General features: G+C 44.5%; 3 protein-coding genes across 5 annotated transcripts in view; all 3 read left to right on the plus strand.

Moving 5' to 3' along the window:
• LOC119349844 (chromatin modification-related protein EAF1 B-like) overlaps positions 1-11707 on the plus strand; it is a 12833-nt gene extending 1126 nt beyond the window's left edge. The window contains exons 2-23 of the mRNA XM_037617936.1: positions 129-363; positions 454-508; positions 581-669; positions 764-2147; positions 2224-2343; positions 3260-3517; positions 3775-3960; positions 4143-4223; positions 4703-4751; positions 4845-5368; positions 5457-5501; positions 5609-5666; positions 5811-5983; positions 6540-6578; positions 6660-6740; positions 7183-7320; positions 7559-7675; positions 8042-8142; positions 8269-8493; positions 8596-8950; positions 9631-11184; positions 11292-11707. Of these exons, the coding sequence (XP_037473833.1) occupies positions 275-363; positions 454-508; positions 581-669; positions 764-2147; positions 2224-2343; positions 3260-3517; positions 3775-3960; positions 4143-4223; positions 4703-4751; positions 4845-5368; positions 5457-5501; positions 5609-5666; positions 5811-5983; positions 6540-6578; positions 6660-6740; positions 7183-7320; positions 7559-7675; positions 8042-8142; positions 8269-8493; positions 8596-8950; positions 9631-11115 (5652 nt within the window). The 5' untranslated portion in view covers positions 129-274 and the 3' untranslated portion in view covers positions 11116-11184; positions 11292-11707. The remainder of the gene's footprint in view (positions 1-128; positions 364-453; positions 509-580; positions 670-763; positions 2148-2223; positions 2344-3259; positions 3518-3774; positions 3961-4142; positions 4224-4702; positions 4752-4844; positions 5369-5456; positions 5502-5608; positions 5667-5810; positions 5984-6539; positions 6579-6659; positions 6741-7182; positions 7321-7558; positions 7676-8041; positions 8143-8268; positions 8494-8595; positions 8951-9630; positions 11185-11291) is intronic.
• A 133-nt stretch (positions 11708-11840) lies between these two features.
• On the plus strand, positions 11841-13021 carry LOC119349848 (transcriptional-regulating factor 1-like). The gene is made up of 2 exons (XM_037617942.1): positions 11841-12213; positions 12391-13021. The coding sequence occupies exons 1-2, from the start codon at positions 12066-12068 to the stop codon at positions 12693-12695; spliced, it is 453 nt and encodes a 150-aa protein (XP_037473839.1). The 5' UTR covers positions 11841-12065; the 3' UTR covers positions 12696-13021.
• Positions 13022-13135: 114 nt separating this feature from the next.
• On the plus strand, positions 13136-16301 carry LOC119349846. 3 transcript variants are annotated; one of them, XM_037617938.1, is made up of 10 exons: positions 13136-13550; positions 13680-13718; positions 13812-13866; positions 13972-14045; positions 14142-14272; positions 14403-14469; positions 14622-14965; positions 15084-15566; positions 15685-15753; positions 15856-16301. In XM_037617938.1, exons 1-10 carry the CDS (start codon positions 13526-13528, stop codon positions 15913-15915), a joined length of 1347 nt encoding a protein of 448 aa, XP_037473835.1. In that variant the 5' UTR covers positions 13136-13525; the 3' UTR covers positions 15916-16301. The 3 variants fall into 3 exon arrangements, with proteins under 3 accessions (XP_037473835.1, XP_037473838.1, XP_037473837.1); XM_037617941.1 differs by having other exon boundaries at positions 13215-13550; positions 14664-14965; XM_037617940.1 differs by having other exon boundaries at positions 13233-13550; positions 14661-14965.
• Positions 16302-16581: the final 280 nt, after the last annotated feature.

The raw sequence follows: 16581 nt of genomic DNA on the forward strand, positions 1-16581 counted from the left end.
ATAGATACATACCCAAAATGTACTACCTGTTGTCGACCAGCCCAACCGTTGTCATTATTGCTGCTCTATGCTTTGCCTTTTCTGTTTATTTACATTTACGTTCTGTCTGTTTCTCTCTTCTGTTGCAGCTATTGCCTGTGGCGGTTTGCGGGAAGATAACCGTCTTGTCGCAGACGCCCTGTCTGCGTAATTTCGCCGGCGAATCTAGTGGTGTGTGAGCGATGAATTCTTTGGCTGCTGCGCTATTTTGAAGACTCAGCCTGAGCCGCGTTCTATGGGTGGAATGATTGAATACGGCGTTAGTGTCAGTACCAAGTCTTCACCACGCAGTGTGGCCATTGAAAAAGCTCAGGAGGAGCTCAGGTGGGCTACTGATATAAGATTTCCCTGCATTTTTCTCTGGATGGTTGAGTATGGCAGGTGTATGACTTACAGTGCGATTATGAATTTCAGGCAGGAGTATGATGTCCGTGAAGAACGGAGGAGGGAGCTGGAATTTCTGGAGAAAGTAAGTTTGCAGGTTATCTTCCAGATTGGATATTGCTGTTCCCTTGCTCTAATTACTCCTATTTTTTTACAGGGTGGCAACCCATTAGATTTCAAGGTTGACCGTGTAGAATCAATCAGTGTGCAGTCCACTTCTCTCACAGCGGAACAAAATGTGATAAGGTAATGATTGCTTCCTGATCCTGATGTGTAGCATTTGATCACATTACCATGAGTCGATTTAGAAGCCTCTTTTGTGCTGTCAATTGCATTGCAGCGAAGCTAAAGGCAGCTTTACGTTTGCTGCATCACCTCGTGGGGATTCAGTTGAGAGTAGTGGCAAACCAGGAAGTTCACTGTGTCGCGAAACCAACACAGCAGATAATCTTATGCTTTTTGGTGGTAATAACAATGGCGTTGTGAAGGAGAAAGTTGTAAAGAGAGGATCCAGAAGAGCTAATGTAGCTCAACCCAGACAGTCTTCTGAGGGCCACAACAATGTAAAAAGAGCTGATGATTCTGGTTTGTCACGCCTTGGAGTGAAGAGCCAGGCATATGTTCGACGCAACAGGTCAAAGCAATGTAGGGAGAGTGCTAACGTGACTTCTGTTACATCTCCTGTGATACCTGCTACAGCTTCGGAACCAAAAGATGCAAGGGGTGTGGTCAAGGAAAAACGAGCAGATGATCTTGGTGTATCCTATGGTTCAAATTTAAACCAGGCAGGGCCAAAGTGCGACAATGGGCCGAATAAAGCTTCTGACAAACATGTTACAATTGAGTTGAATGGGATTCAAGCCGTCCGCAAAGGCCACCGCATAGTAAAGATCGAACCGGTGGAATATGACGAAATGGTGCCCAATTATGTGAATCGCAATCAGCAGCCTGATGAACGTGGGAAGATAGCTGAAGAAGGTGCATCAATAGAACCCCCTGATGCTACTTCAAAAGCCATTCTAAGGTCATCTTATTCTAGCGCATGCACACATGATAAAACAGAAACATGTGCTGCTGCTGAGAAGGTTGGCAATAATCACCTGGATGAAGGTATGGCCCAAGTCCATGTAGGTGAACTGGATAACAGCAGTATGATTCCTGTCTCTGTTGTCCAAGCTGCCACTTTGCACAAAAATGTGACAGATCCATGTTGTGAAGACATTGCCAGTACTATTGACAATGGAGCAGATGATAATAATCCAGTTCCAATGAATATTGATGGAAAATCGCATGAAGACCCGGACATCAGTGGTATTTCTAGCAAGGCTGGTGGACAACCGGAAGATTCTAGCAGGCCTACTTCCGTGATTGGAAATTCTAGTCCTGTACCACCTGAAGTTAGTACTCGTGCCCGTGTGAAAGTTGAAATGGAAACTTTTGATGATGCAATGATTGTACAGAAGGATACAAGCTGCTCATATCCAGGACAAATTGTGAACAATAATGGAGGTCCAGGTTTGGAGAGGATTGACAGTTGTCATGGGGATTCGAACTCCGCCCGTCCTATCGTTATAGGCTCTGCTACTTTGGTTGATTCTACACCATCATTAAAAACTGATGGGTCGAAGGCGGAGAGTGAGATTCGAAAAAATGGAGAGAGCGTCAATAAGATGACAGACAAGGAACACGAAGATTCTATCCTTCGAGAAGCTCGTCTTATAGAGGTACTGTTAGCGTTTTTTTTTAATCCTGTAATATTAGTCTTGTTCTTACAAGAGTGAAGATAATTTTGTACAATAGGTGAGTCTCAAGAGAGCTTGTGAACGATCTCCATGTAATATATCTTTAGAAAGGAGGAGAAAGGGTCACTGGGATTTTGTCCTCGAGGAGATGGCTTGGATGGCCAATGATTTCATGCAGGTATTTTCTAACTGTTCTTTCTATTTCTTTCTCAAACTTGCATGGAGGCACACTGAATCTGGTCGCTATCATTTCTGAAGTACTTGTACATTTTTGTCTTATGTAACAATGGGCCCCAAACTTATATTGAATTGCCGCTTAGGTCAGCTCCCTGAACTTGCAAAACTGTGTAACTTGGGTCGTTTACACTTTAATAACTTAGATAAAGTGCAGTGGTTATACAGAAGTAAATATTTGGCAATGAAGTTGATAATTATGGGTACGTTTGGGTTGGAGCCTAGAATAGCCCAGCCAAATAATTGCTGTTGACCCGAGCTCCGGACACACGTTTGGATGGGCACCAACTATTTCACTTGCTAAGGCTCTTGCACCTCTCCAGTTCATCTCCACGCCAAATTGTTGGCGAGACAGCGGCAGCCAAATCGTTTGCCAATATATTGGCGTGCCATCGTAGGTGGGGCTAGCCTGGGCAGCATCCAAACTGACCCTATGTGACTTCAGTTTACTGCATCGATCGTCCACAGACCAACTTAAACGACCTGTGTCTGCGTAGATTGATGTTAGCTTTGGTACATTTGTCCAGTTGACATGCCACCACTTTTAGATAAGAAAAATTCATTGTACCTGCAAAATGCCATATGGATCTTTGATTTGATTGAACTGTATTAGTATTGCACCTCTATTTTACCCGTATGTTCAACAGTTTTAGCTAACTTATAATAGTTCTAATGATCTAAATTGACGCAATTAGCTTGTTTTGTGTGTACTACAAATTTAGGGGCCTGCCGAATTAATTTTCAGATTTGGGGATCTTAGTGATACTTCAGTTCTAGTTTAGGACCTCTGATCCAGTTTACTCATTTTTTTAGAGTTATAGTCATGTTGTCCTAGTGCAATCTGACGGTCTGATTAACAGGAACGCCTATGGAGAATTACGGCTGCATCTCAAGTGTGCCATTGGATTGCCTCCGATGGTCTGGCCAAGTTTGACCAAGCAAGCATTCTTAGAAAGCACAAAACTGTCAGTAGAATTCTTGCAAAGGGTGTCATGAGTTTTTGGCGTTCAGCTGAGGCTGTCCTAACTACTGTTGGAACAGCTAAAGTGATGCAAAAAAATAATTCAAATATGCTAGGAGAGACAAAGCCTACTGGAACCAAAGCTGAGAAACAACAGGTATGTAAAACTAGTTCTAAGCAACATTTTGTCGCGGTTTGTGTTTATATGTTTTCATGACATGGCACATGTTCCTTCTTAGTACCAGTATATTGACGTATCTTTATGGCAACTGAGTAAAATATAATTCGTTAACCGTTTCATCCTCATAAAATCATGTCTTGAGTACTCTATTGGAATGTAGATCACATCAGGCATCACCTGATCCTGATGTGTCTAAGATCTGTGACGTTGACATTGTCTGTCAATTTGTATAGGGCAATGAAAGCTTGGAAGCGGAACAGTCTATACATCCTCTTCGATCTCATATTCAGGATTATGCAGTTCGATTTCTTGAATATAGCAATCAGGCTTCTGATTCTGCTGTGTTGACTGAAGCACCACCTACACCTGACAGGCCGAATGACTTCGGCATCTTGAAAGTGTCTGATCAATTTTCACAGGTTACTTGCCACAACTTTCTGTAGTGTTGGTGATTAAGTTTCAGTACTTCTTTTTTGCAAGACATCTCATGCTAAGAAGTGTCCTAATAAATACCCGTAGGCACAGTTACCCCTGTCTCTCCAACTAGCAACATGTATGCATTTAACTCAGCAGCGTTGTTTTCTGTTTTTTTCCTGTGTAGGGAAGTCTCTTCTACACAGTACCACCTGGTGCAATGCTGGCATACAGGGAGTCCATGGAATCTCTTTTCATGTATCATAAGGTGAATATAAGCTTTATGCATGCTTCTCAAGACACATAATGAATATACTCTGCTTTTTTTTCCCTTTTAGTTTCTTCCTTATGTTTGTCACCTACATGGACTGACAGTATCAGTGTAAGCAATAACATAATTTGTTTCTTCCGTCTTGTTTTACCTTACCGGAGTACTGTATGAACCACACCATGGACAGACACATATATTTAAGCAATTATCAAAACAAGACATTTTAGCACTTCCATGGCCCAAATTGCTGCCCGTGGAGGTCTTCTGTTTCCATCACTGTATGAAAAAACCCTCTGAATTTCTTGTTATCTGGTTACATTTAGTTCATGCTTTGAAGTTCTGTACTGCCTGGATGCCAAGAGAAGTTTTCTAGCCGTTCTTATTTTTTAGACATTACCCAGCGCCCCAGAGTTCTTTAGTTTTTGTCTGCAGCACTTTATTTGTGGAAATATGTTTAACAGAGTTAATAATTGCAGAAAATTGGCAACGCTGGACTTCGTTATGATTATGAGGCATCTGCTGCAGGTATTATTTATCAGTACCTCAATTTTTTTCCTATCGTATTTGTATGTATCTCATGCTCTTACTAATGCTTTAGCCTTCTATATTTTGTTTCAGGGTGGGCTCAGGATAATGTCTACGAGGATGAAGGCGAGGCTTCTACTTATTTGTCACAAAAGGGTCACAAGAAGAAACACAGTATGCAGCAGAGGATTAATGGTTCAAGACCATATGAAACTGACGTGTCTTATGATCCGCGCTTGGAAAGCAAGGCAGGAAACCGGCAGTTTGTTTCAAATGGCAAAAGACCTTCATCTTTTGTTGGAGTTCCTACAAAGCGCATCCGCACAGCCGCCAGACAACGAGTTGTAAGCCCATTTCCTGCTAGTGCTGGTGGGACTGCCCAAGTCACAAGTAAAACAGATGTTTCAAGTGGAGACACAAACTCCTACCAAGATGATCAAAGTCCATTACATGGTGGGTCCTCCGCATGGAAAAATATGGAATATGAATCAACAGGTGATTTTGACAGACATGATGGTAGCGAAGCATGGACTAAAGCTAACAAGAAGAAGAAACAAAAGAACCCAGGATACAAGACTGCTCAAAATACAGCCAATTCACGTGCCGCTGCTGTAAAGGTTAATTCCTTAAGCATGCTCCCCATTTATTATTGCTGCTTGGGATGTTTTATCGGAGTAATCTTTTTTTCCTTTTCTGATGTTTCAGGGACGGGTCTACGATCAGAGATCGCAAGTTAATCAATATGAGCAGGTCCTTTTTTTTCCCAGTTGATATCAGTTGATGAAATATTCGTTTATTCTTTTTTGGTTTTAGTTTAGTTTGGTTAGACTCAACACTAAAAAACACTTCCTGTGCAGAAGGATTATCTGAAGAAGAGACCAGAGACCCAACAATTTTATTCAAATGGAACAATTGGTACTTCCATTCTCTCTTTATATACATGGCGCACTTGTGGCCTATGTCATACAAGAATTAACTATCTGTTCTTCATGTATTTTGAGAGAAAACTTAAATAGCTCCTTACATGTGGATGAATGTCATGTTTTTATGTTAAAATAGTTGCAAATGGTGGTCAACATGCTTCTAAGAAGCTTAAAACGATGAAGCAAGGGATATATATTAAACAAGAACCTTCTCAAGTTCCATCACAGATGAGCAATATGGCGCCTGCTAATAAAATTATAAAGATCATCACTAACAAGGATCGTGGGAGAAAAGTGAAAGCGCTAAAGGTATTATCATCTCTCTACATTACAGTCACATTCCTTTCCCTTTGTTTGCGTATACACCATATGGTCACCGTCGATGAAACCTTGTCAGTTTGTCTGGTTGTGCTTCCATTTATTTTTCTTTATATACCCTACTCTGCTGGAGTTGTGCAATAATAAGGTTTCATTTGATATGCTTGGCAGTCTTTTTGCTACCAGCAGTAGAGAAACATGCTACTCGTAGATATGTTACCGAACTAGTCAGGATAGGTCCAGCTCAGGTTAGATAAGCAAGCTGTATTAAGCTGTAGTTGTTTCAGTTGTGTCGTAGAATAACAAGATATAAGTTAGAAAACTTCATTGAGATATATTGATTGGTAGATGAAATATTTTAGTTTGTTGGACATTCTTGTGGTCTATATATTTCCCTGTTTGTCCTTTTTGGTGTGCAACTGGATTATAGGACGAGATGATAGTTGAAAGTCTCTTTTGTGATTAAGCATCATAGTGTACGGGTAGCACATCCTGCACACGGTTAATTTTCTATGTTGCTTACTGAAATGTTGTATGCTTCTGGCAGATGTCTTCTGGTGGTGGATGGTCAAACTTCGAGGATCAGGTTCTTGTTTGTTTGAATTAGTAACTTTTCCTCTTTCCACTTCAGTTTGTGGTAATGACCCAAATATCTTAAATATTGCAGGCTCTTGTTGTCCTTGTCCATGACTTGGGTCAAAATTGGGAATTAGTAAGCGACGCAATCAATAACATTGTGCAGTTCAAGGTAGTTTCATGACTGGGATAGATCCTTTTTCTATGTCATATATTTTTAATCATATTGTTCAAACATGTACTCCCTCTGTTCGGAATTACTCGTCCAAGAAATGAATGTATCTAGATGTATTTTAGTTGTAGATACATCCATTTTTATTCATTTTTGTGACAAGTAATTCCGAACGGAGGGAGTAGTATGAACTTTGATTTCTTTCCATTCCTTGGATTCTGAGTATTTTTATTGGTTGTTATCATTCAAAGCAAGTTAGGCTTCAATTGTATTGTCACTCTTTGCAGTAACTGTATCTTCTAAAGATTATATTCCGTGGTCTTAAATTTTATCATAATAATTTTAGACACTGTTATTCTTCCATAAATACATTTTCTGAGTTCCCTTTTTTTATGTAAGCAGCAGTAAAATTTATGAGTTCAATTGTATCCTATTTATGCAGTCTATACATAGACAACCTAAAGAATGCAAAGAGCGCCATAGGGTTCTTGTGGATAAAAGTTCTGGTGATGGTGCTGACAGTGCAGAAGACTCTGGTTCATCTCAACAGTATCATTTCACCATACCTGGCATTCCACAGGCATGTTAATAATTTCTTTTAATAGCATTTACTGCTTGACAGGGAGCACATATATAGAGTACACAGATATGCTGTTAGACCTTCAATGTTCTCTCTTTGATATTTACCTTTTCAATCTATGGGCTATGGTCTCTTTGATACTTACCTTTTCAATCTATGGGCTATGGTAAATATTCTTCTTTTTGAGGAAGCACAACAGACTTCAATTATCTGACATTGATCTTCTTATGCCCATCAGGGTAGTGCCAGGCAGTTGTTCCAGCGACTTCAAGGACCATTTGAGGAAGAGAATCTGAAGTCACATTTTGAAAAAATTATGCTCCTCATGCCAAAAGTGCTATCCAGGCGTAGACAGGTTCGCCTTCTATCTTTCTTCAAGGCCTCATACTTTAGCGGTATAATGTAACTATCTTTGTAACTTTTAAGTTATATTTATAGTGGAGGTCGAGTAAATCTTGGTATTTCTTGTTCTTTGTGAAGTCGGGTAGTTATTGCGTCATATTGTATTAGTTTTAGAATCATGCTTGTCTTTGTTTTACGTGCATAATAACAGCTATAATATGACACGTTAGTGGACTTTCTCAGTGCACTAGTATTTTTACAATAGTTAGAATAATCTTTATGTTCTGTGAAATACAATTCACATACCTTTGTTTTGCTGCTCTTACGTATACTGGTATTTTTCAGTGTTGCTTATCTTCATGCTTTTCTTGTGCCTTAGGTTAATAGCCGGGAGCTGAAGCCGATCGTACTACCACATAGTTCTCATGTTGTTGCACTTACACAAGCATGCCCGAACAACTTATCTGGGGGCATTTTGATGTATGTGATTGTTGCTTTGAACTCTTGTTTGGATCTCACTTCCAGGAAATTGCCAAGATTTTTCCTTTCTTATATGCTATTTAATTTCTGTCATTTTATCTTTGTGGTCTTGTCTATCTGTTACAGGCCACTTGATCTTTGTGATGTAAATCTGAGCCTCGATACAGTCACACCTGGCAGCGGAAACCAGATTTCTCATGCAAACGGGGTGACACTGTCGAATCAACATGGTTCTTCTGGTCCTACTACCACTCCTCCTACTCCCAATCCAAATTCGAGGTTACCAGGGTCTCCTGGTATGGTTCTGGGCAGCAACTTTTCGCCACCTTCAACACTGAGTGCTCCTTCTAGGTAAATGTTTCAAGTATCCTTCCTAGTAATTGCAGATATTATATGTGCACGATAAATTTAATTTACAATGTTTTTTCTTGTTTCATGCAATTTCTGCTACAGGGATTCTCAGAAATACGGTGTTCCTAGACCAGCCTCTATACAGGGTGATGAGCAACAGAAGATTCAGTATAATCAAATGCTCAGTGGTAGAAATCTTCAGCAACCTGGAGCTGTTCCTGCAACAAGTCCTGGTGCTCGTATGATGCCTGGTGCTCATGGTGTTGGAATGATGACAGGGGTAAATCGAGGTATGCCTGCAGTCAGGGCAGGCTTTCCAAGAGCTGGTTCCCCAGGAATGCTGAATATGGCATCGACAGGAAACATGCCACTCAAAAGTGTGCAAGGAGTGCCAAATGCCATGTCTCCCGCTGGAAATTCTATGATGAGGCCACGCGATCCTATGCAGATGCTTCGTGTGAGTTTCCTTTTCTCTTTCATATTATCGGAACATCTAAATTGTTTACTTTCATGCATAAACAATTGCCTAAAAGCGCTTGCTTTTTATCTGTGGTAAAAAAATTCCATCCTTCAAGCTGTGTATGTCTTAAGTTCAGATTCACGAGTGTTGCTTGCTGTTTGTTATTGCACAAGCTTTCTTTTACAAAACTTTGTAAACAAAGGGCAGTCCTGCCATTTTAAAAAGTTTTCTGAGGAACAAAGTAGCTTCTCGTGGTAACCACATAATTAATTATGTGACAAGTCTCTACATGTCTGAAACCTGCATAGTCTCTGTTATGTCAAGGTCATGTTATTTGCTACGTTTTGAGTCACTAGTTGTCTGCTTATAAAATATTCCCTTGGTTAAGTAAATGAAAGTACCTTTTTATGAAATATTTGCTCATATCATTTTCAGACAGCTATTTGAAACACTTGTATGTCTTAGTGGTAGGACTGCCCTTTGTTTACACTGCATGACTGTCAACTACTAAAACAAGGTTTATTTACTAGTCATGCAACTTTGACATTAGATGGTTAAGGTCACTGTTGTCCAATATTCACTAAACGAACTATTAAGCTTAAACCACTAAACTTGTCAGTTGTGAAAAATCAACGTGATTCAGAGTGCTGATGGGATACTCTCTTTCTTTCTTTCAGCCTGGTCAGCAGCAGCATATGGTGAGGCCGGAGCACCACATGCAGGTTTCACAGGGAAATAGTCAAGCTGCCCATTTCAGCAGCATGAATCCATCATTCTCCAAGGCTGCAGCTTCTTCGCCTCTTCAGCAAACCCAAAGGCCACATCAGATGTCACAACCACTGAATATGTTGGGTAACCCGCATCTTTCCCAGACCCAAGGAACCAGCCATCCAAGCCCACAGCAGCAGCCATATTCTACTATGCCTATGCAGCTGGCTAAGGAAAGACAATATCAACACCGTTTGGTGTCTCAACAGCACAACAGCCTTCCTGTAGCAGGCGTGGTACCTGGTGTGCAGAACGGACCGCAGATTCAGCAGCAGAACCATGCATCTCCGGTCACTTCAACCCCTTCTGCGCTACCACTGCATCAGAAGCAGCAGTCTGCACAAAGCCCAACAGATAGCTCTGCACTTGCCAATCGACCTGCCAATGCTACAGAACCTAAGCAGAAGAAACAGCAGGGTCAACAGCAGCCTAGGCAGAATCAACAACAGAGGAACCAAGCTAGTCAACAAGCTAAGCTTATGAAGAGTCTAGGACGAGGAAACAGCACGGTGGCACCTCAGACTCCTGCAGCCGACGCAATTCCACCCAGTGCTGTTCCTACAGCCTCCAAGAAACAAGTTCCTGACAGAAATCTGATGCAACACGGGCAAGGGTCCTCGGCTGGTAATAAACCGGTTACACCTCAGCCTGGGAATCAACATAAGCTATATGCCTCGGTGCAGCAGCCTCCAAATATCGGTAACCAAGGCTTGGTGCAGGGTCCTCCTAGTCACACCGTCTTCGCTGCACAACCGCCCCCACTCCATTCCAGGTACCCTGTGACCACGCAGCAGCGGCCGATGAATCCAGCACAGAACAACATCCAGAGAATGATGATGCAACAAAGCCTCCAAATGAAGCCCGACCCTAGGATGGACGCACAGATGGACCAAGTCCAGCACAGTCAGGCGATTCCAGCTACGCCTACATCTCACAGTTCAGAGGCAGGCAGTCCTGGGCTTTCAGCGCATGACCCAGCTGCAGTCACATCGACATCTAAGCCGCTCAGCTCCCCCAAGGACAATTTTGCCGGGAACGAAACTTCGGTGCCATTGTCGTCTAGCCAAGGCATGCTGCAGAGGCAACTTTCAGGGGGATCATCATCCGGCCAAGGCATGCTGCAGAGGCAGATTTCAGGGGGAACATCATCCAGCCAAGGCATGCTGCAGAGGCAGATTTCGGGCGGGTTGGTGCCTGTGCATGGACAAGAGGTGGGTGGCTCGTGGCACCAGCAGCAGCTGTCTAGGCCGCACCTGCCTCCTCCGCATCACCAGCAGCAGCAGCCTCAGCTCCAGCAGAGACCGGTTGGTCCAGGCAGCATGTATGCTCCCCCAAACCCAGGGTCAGGTGCTCCGGGCAGCATGTATGCGCCCCCGAATCCAGGGCCGGGCTGATGGAATGTCGACCGGCTGGTCGTATGCATGGAGCATCCCTTGTCTCTGAAATCCAAAGTTACTGTACAGGTATGCGCTTCCATCCCTACCAACTTGCTGAGAGATATCGAAGTAGAATCCATGATGCATTATTATCTTGGAAACTGATGTTTTGACGTTTGATGTGTGTTTGTCAGGTGTCGGACCGATGTATGGAATGGAACGGAACGGAAGTCGTTGCTGACAGTGGTCCTGAACAAACCGACTTTTGCTGTTTTGTTGTTAGGTGGTAGATAAGATGATGATTTGGCAATGCATTGCCTGCCACCCCTCCTTTTTGAGGTTGGTCGGCTGGTTGCAGTCTAGATAAGTGAGATAGATTGGTATGATGATGGAGGAGGAAGGAGGAGGTGAGGTGTTTTGTTTTCCGTGTCTCGTCGGATGGATGGATGATAACCGGAAGGCTGTACATGCTGCTGCTGCTGCTTATGCTTGTTGGTTGGTGGTAGAGTCAGAGTGTCTCTTGAGTGACTGTATAAATTTGTTGTCGTTTTAACTTATGACAGTGGTACAACAAGTTGATTAAATGCGACAGTGAATGGTTGAAAGAGTTCATCGTTGCATTGGATCTATCTATCTATCTATCTATCTATCTATCTACTTGTACCTCATTCGTCCCAGCAAACGGAAATGAGCTGAGCGGCTGGCTGTTCCATGCTCCAGTACAGATAGGCCATCCAGTTCAGTCGAGATGCTCAGCGGTGAAAATGAATGATGGAAAGCGATATCTGTACAGACAGATAGATAGGGGAGCTGGATAGAGTCTTTGGCTTGGCAGATGCGCAGCGGTGAAAGTAAATCAAGGAAAGGAAAGCGATACCTCGTCTCTCGCTATCTCTCTCCCGAACCCCCACCAAATTCAACATCCACCATTCTTCTGTTGCCCTGATTGATTGTTTCTTGTGGACGCCATGGCCGCCCACGGCAAGCCCAAGCCCAAGCCGCCCGGCGCCCCCGCGCCGCCGCCGCCCCCACCGCCGCCGTCGGCGGCAGAGGCGAAGAAGGGCTTCATGCGCCGGATGTTCCCCTTCCTCCTCGCCGTCAACGCCTTCGTCGGCGGTCAGTACCCCCATCCCGATCTCACTCCCCTACTGCTACTCCGCCTTCTTCTCTCGGAGAGATCCAAGATGCCCGGCCATGGCGGCCTCCCACTGTTGCAATCCATCCATTTCCCCCATGGGGTTTCAGCTTGTTTCTTTGGTTTATTATTAATCACTCTTGCTTGGCAACCTGCAGCCTACGTGCTCGTCAGGACCTACTACAAGGACTCCCCGGCCAAGACCGCCGACTCTGCTTCCGCCACTGCAACGGCGTCCACATCGTCTGCCGCCGCCGCCGCCGAGTCCACTGACCCGCCGGTGGCAACGCCCGCCAAGGTGCTCCCGCCGATCCCCGAGGACGAGCAGCGCCGGGTCTACAAGTGGATGCTGGAGGAGAAGCGCAAGGTGAGGCCGCGCGACGCCGCCGAGAAGAAGAGGCTCGACGACGACAAGGCCCTGCTCAAGCAGATCATCCGCGCCGACACCCTCCCGGTGCTCTGAGACCGGATGCGTGGATGGGTGGATGAAGCTCACCGCCAGATTGATCGAGGTTGCTGCTTGCGTCTGTCATTGCTTTGCCTCATGTCTCTCTTCTCTGCTAAAGAGAATGGTTTGCTTGGACTCTTTAGTTAGTTGATTGTGTCGTGTGGTCCTGTTATTATTATCATCTTATATAAGTTAGTGCGATGCCGAGAGGCCCATCTCGAGCTGTTTTATTTATATTTATGTGGATGCAGACAGGCTGGTCTTGTTGCTTGTGTTGCCCTGTGCTTCTTCATGATAAGGATTTGGTTCGTCTCAAACAAGATAGTCAACTGATTGATTCATTCATGTGTCACAAGTTTTTGCTGTCTTCTGTTGATGCAATCTGGTTTTGTGTAGCGAGCTTGATTTGTTTCTTGTCGGTTTATCTTTCCTTTAGTTTTCTCTCTTCTGTGTTTTTTACAGTGATTTGTCGGCCCAGCCTATCTATTTCCATGCCAGCAAAATTTAAATCCAATGCACTCTTGCTCAAACTTTCAGTACAGAAACTAAGGAACTGCAGCTGGCCCGGGGCACGATTTCGTTCATTCAGTTAAATAACTGCAGCCCGGTGTAAGTGTGGTCAGTGTCTGTATGAGTGTGAATGTAGGTCTGTGACTGTGATAGCAACATCAGGAGCCAAAATTGAGCTCCTCCACTCGCCCCAGGAGGCCTTGCTGGTGGCTACAGATAGCCACACATCCAAGCTGCCTCAAATAACATCCACTAGCTCGGCTGCTGCTCTCCTTCACCCTCAAGATCAGAATTGGAGGGCTTCTGGTGCAGCACCGAGCAGGCGCTCAGCAAGGATGCCGGGCAGCATCCGAATCTCAGGCGAGTCACCCCCCCCTCTCTCTTCTGATTTGCAATACTTCTATCCAAAACTTGAATATGAATCAAATAACATACTCTTGTGCTGGAGGCGACAACTGACGGTGTTCGTTTTTTGCTTTTGCTGTGCAGACATTCAGCCGCCGGTCACCGCCCCACTCTTCTTGCAAGGTTTGTTGGGTGTCTTCTGATTTCACTCTACTTTTCCCGTTACTTCCATCGCACTTCCTGTTTGCTAATGTCGTCGTATCGTTTTGGATGCAGTTAATGTAGGGAAGAAAGAGTACAGCGGAGACATAGGGCAACACGGATTCTCCCTGTAATCCCATTCCCATATCGCCTTTCGCTAGTTTTTACTTGCGTTTTACCTTTCTAATTCTGCGCATCGAGAATGTATCTCACACCAAGATGATAATATGTGCAGTCCTGTTACATCGATTCGCGATAGCATGGTGATGACGCTGTACAATGCAGACAAGGAATTGGTATCCAAAACAGGTTTGTTTGTTGTTGGTTCATTAAGCCCTTCTTCTGTTTATCATCTGCACGCCTGTCAATTAACGCGCGTCGCAATTTTTCTGCAAATCATCACAGAGGTGAAGACAAAGTTGATTGTTGAGTTGGGAACCATGGATGCTGTTTTTACTCTTGATAGTGGAGGGACAATTATTCTCCAGTTGCAGTTTTTTCTCAGCGATGAAGACCGCAAGCGCATCCAAGAGATGGTGAGATGCTTCTTTTATGGTTTATGCTATTTCCATGAAAGCTTAAAAACTATTTTTTTTCTTGAATGAAAGGTTCAGTTTAAGTTAAAATATATATTATATGTGTTTTTACTGTTTCTTTTTTATTCAGAGGAACTCTGTGATGAAAAGAAAGCAGCAAGAGCTGCTTGGGAATGCCGATGAACTTTATTTCCAAGGTAATTTGCTATAAATTATATTTTTTTAAACGCACATTTGGAATTCCATGGAACAAATTGAGCATTAGGTGTGTCTCTGTGTGTGCTCCCTGAATGAAAGGTTCAGAAAATTAGTCACCAGTTAAAATGCAGTTGATATGAGCACCATGCAGGAGCTCTGTTTCTTACAAATGGCTTTCAAATTTTATCAGAAGACAGCCCACTGCCTAAAGAGCATGCAGAAGATATCCCCGGCATCCCAAGCAAAGATGACCAACTGACGCTTCGGAAGAGCATGTCGTTGGATGATCTGAAAAAGAGGGTCGTCTTCTCCGAAACAAGTGTAGATTCTGGCATGGTGGCTTCTAAGGACCTACCGTTGCAAATTGGTGGTAATACTTCGATGCTCGAGGGTCCCATCGACATCAACTCCAAGAAAGGACAGGGTAAACCAAAGAGTAGATCAAGCAGCGCGGTGAAGAAGATGATAAGTGCCTTCGAAAGCAGCTCCCCACAGGTTCAGAACCCGTTCCTATACAGAGAAACGATCGTCTTGTTGCCTAAATTCTGTCGTCACACACTGAAGAAAGTGCAGATAATATTACACCGACTTCTCAAGTTTGCATGGCCTGCAGGGTCTGCCTTCGGTGCCAAGGATCAGATCAGAGAGCTCGTTGGAAGAGATGCCATCGGTTTCTTCTTCAGAGACTTCCACCAACCCTTCACGCAAGCCTCCTACTCCCGGTGCATCAGTGGACGCTCCAGGCCGCACCCAGACAGGTCTCAGGCCAGGGAAGCAAGCCATGATCATCGGCAACAAGAAACCAAGCACATCTTTTGGAAAGAGCGGCCCGTCAAACACACAAGAAACCCGAAGACGGAGCTCCAGGCAGAGCGCAGGAGCGAGCGACATGATTCGCTCGGAGAAGCGGTCAGCGGAAAAGCGCCGGCGTCGCTCCATTGGCACCTACTCATCGGAGCAGCAGGTGAACCCTTGTGGTGCGACGTCTAGCGTCGCGTGGATCAACCATCCACACGTCTGCATCACCACGGCGAGCAGGCAGCTGAAAGGCATCGTTGGCGTCGAGCACCTAAATTCGATGGAGAACTTAGGACAGGTATGAAAGCTAAACTGGTGTGATACTTAGCAATATGCATGTTGGTGCTTTACTGCCTGTAGCTTCTCCTTGCTGCTTGATCCGTCCTGATATGCACCGTCATGAACTTGTGGAGCAGGGCACAGATGACGGCGCGGCGCGGCGGTCCGACGGTTTCCCGGTGCTGAATGGGTGGTTGATTAACCAGGTAAGTATGTATATACTTACTGCATTGATCTCTCCTCTTGCCGATGCTCGTTTATTGAGAGTTTAGCAATGATATAACCTAGGTAATGAAATGGCAATGCAGGGTGTGCGTGGTGTGATAGTGATCATAGCCTGTGGAGCTGTGTTCTTCAACAACAGGTGAAGAAGAGGACGAGTATATCAGAAGCTGCGACCGATGAGGCATTGAGATGCAGTGCAATTTGTTTGTGTTGATGGCTAGCTGTTGCTTCACACTCCACCATGATGACTCGCAGTTCATGTCAGAAGCTGCGATGCGATGAGTGTAGAGTATCGTGCGGAGTAAATATGTAAATCCTTCTGGGATGATGATGATGGTAGGACTAGGGTTCCTACCGGGCCTTCGGCGTAGGTTGTATGGGCAGGGAGGAGGGAGACGAGGGCTGGAGCGGGCGCGCCGGCGATGGGGCGCCGTCGCGGCTAGGGTTTAGGTGCGGCGGCGGTTGGCTGGTGGCGGCTAGGGTTCCGGCTCCTCAGGGAGCCGGGCAACAGAAGATGATAATATCTTTATTGCTTAATCTCAAACGGTGTCTTACAACTAGTATTTATAACTTTAGCCTAAGATAACTTGCCTAAGATAACTTGCCTAAGATAACTTGCGTAAGAATTAACCTAAGATAACTTGTGGGCTAAGATGCCCGGTGGGTCTAGCTAAACCGGCCATAACACTTCTCCCCGCCTGCACAAACAGCTCGTCCTCGAGCTGTAAGGTGGGGAAGCGCTTGCGGAACTCCTCGAGGCAATCAGCCAGCGTCAAGCACCTTCTCGACAGCTGGGGCGGCCAGGTCAG

This window comes from Triticum dicoccoides, chromosome 1B, assembly GCF_002162155.2.
Source record: "Triticum dicoccoides isolate Atlit2015 ecotype Zavitan chromosome 1B, WEW_v2.0, whole genome shotgun sequence".
Classification (NCBI taxonomy): Eukaryota; Viridiplantae; Streptophyta; class Magnoliopsida; order Poales; family Poaceae; genus Triticum; species Triticum dicoccoides.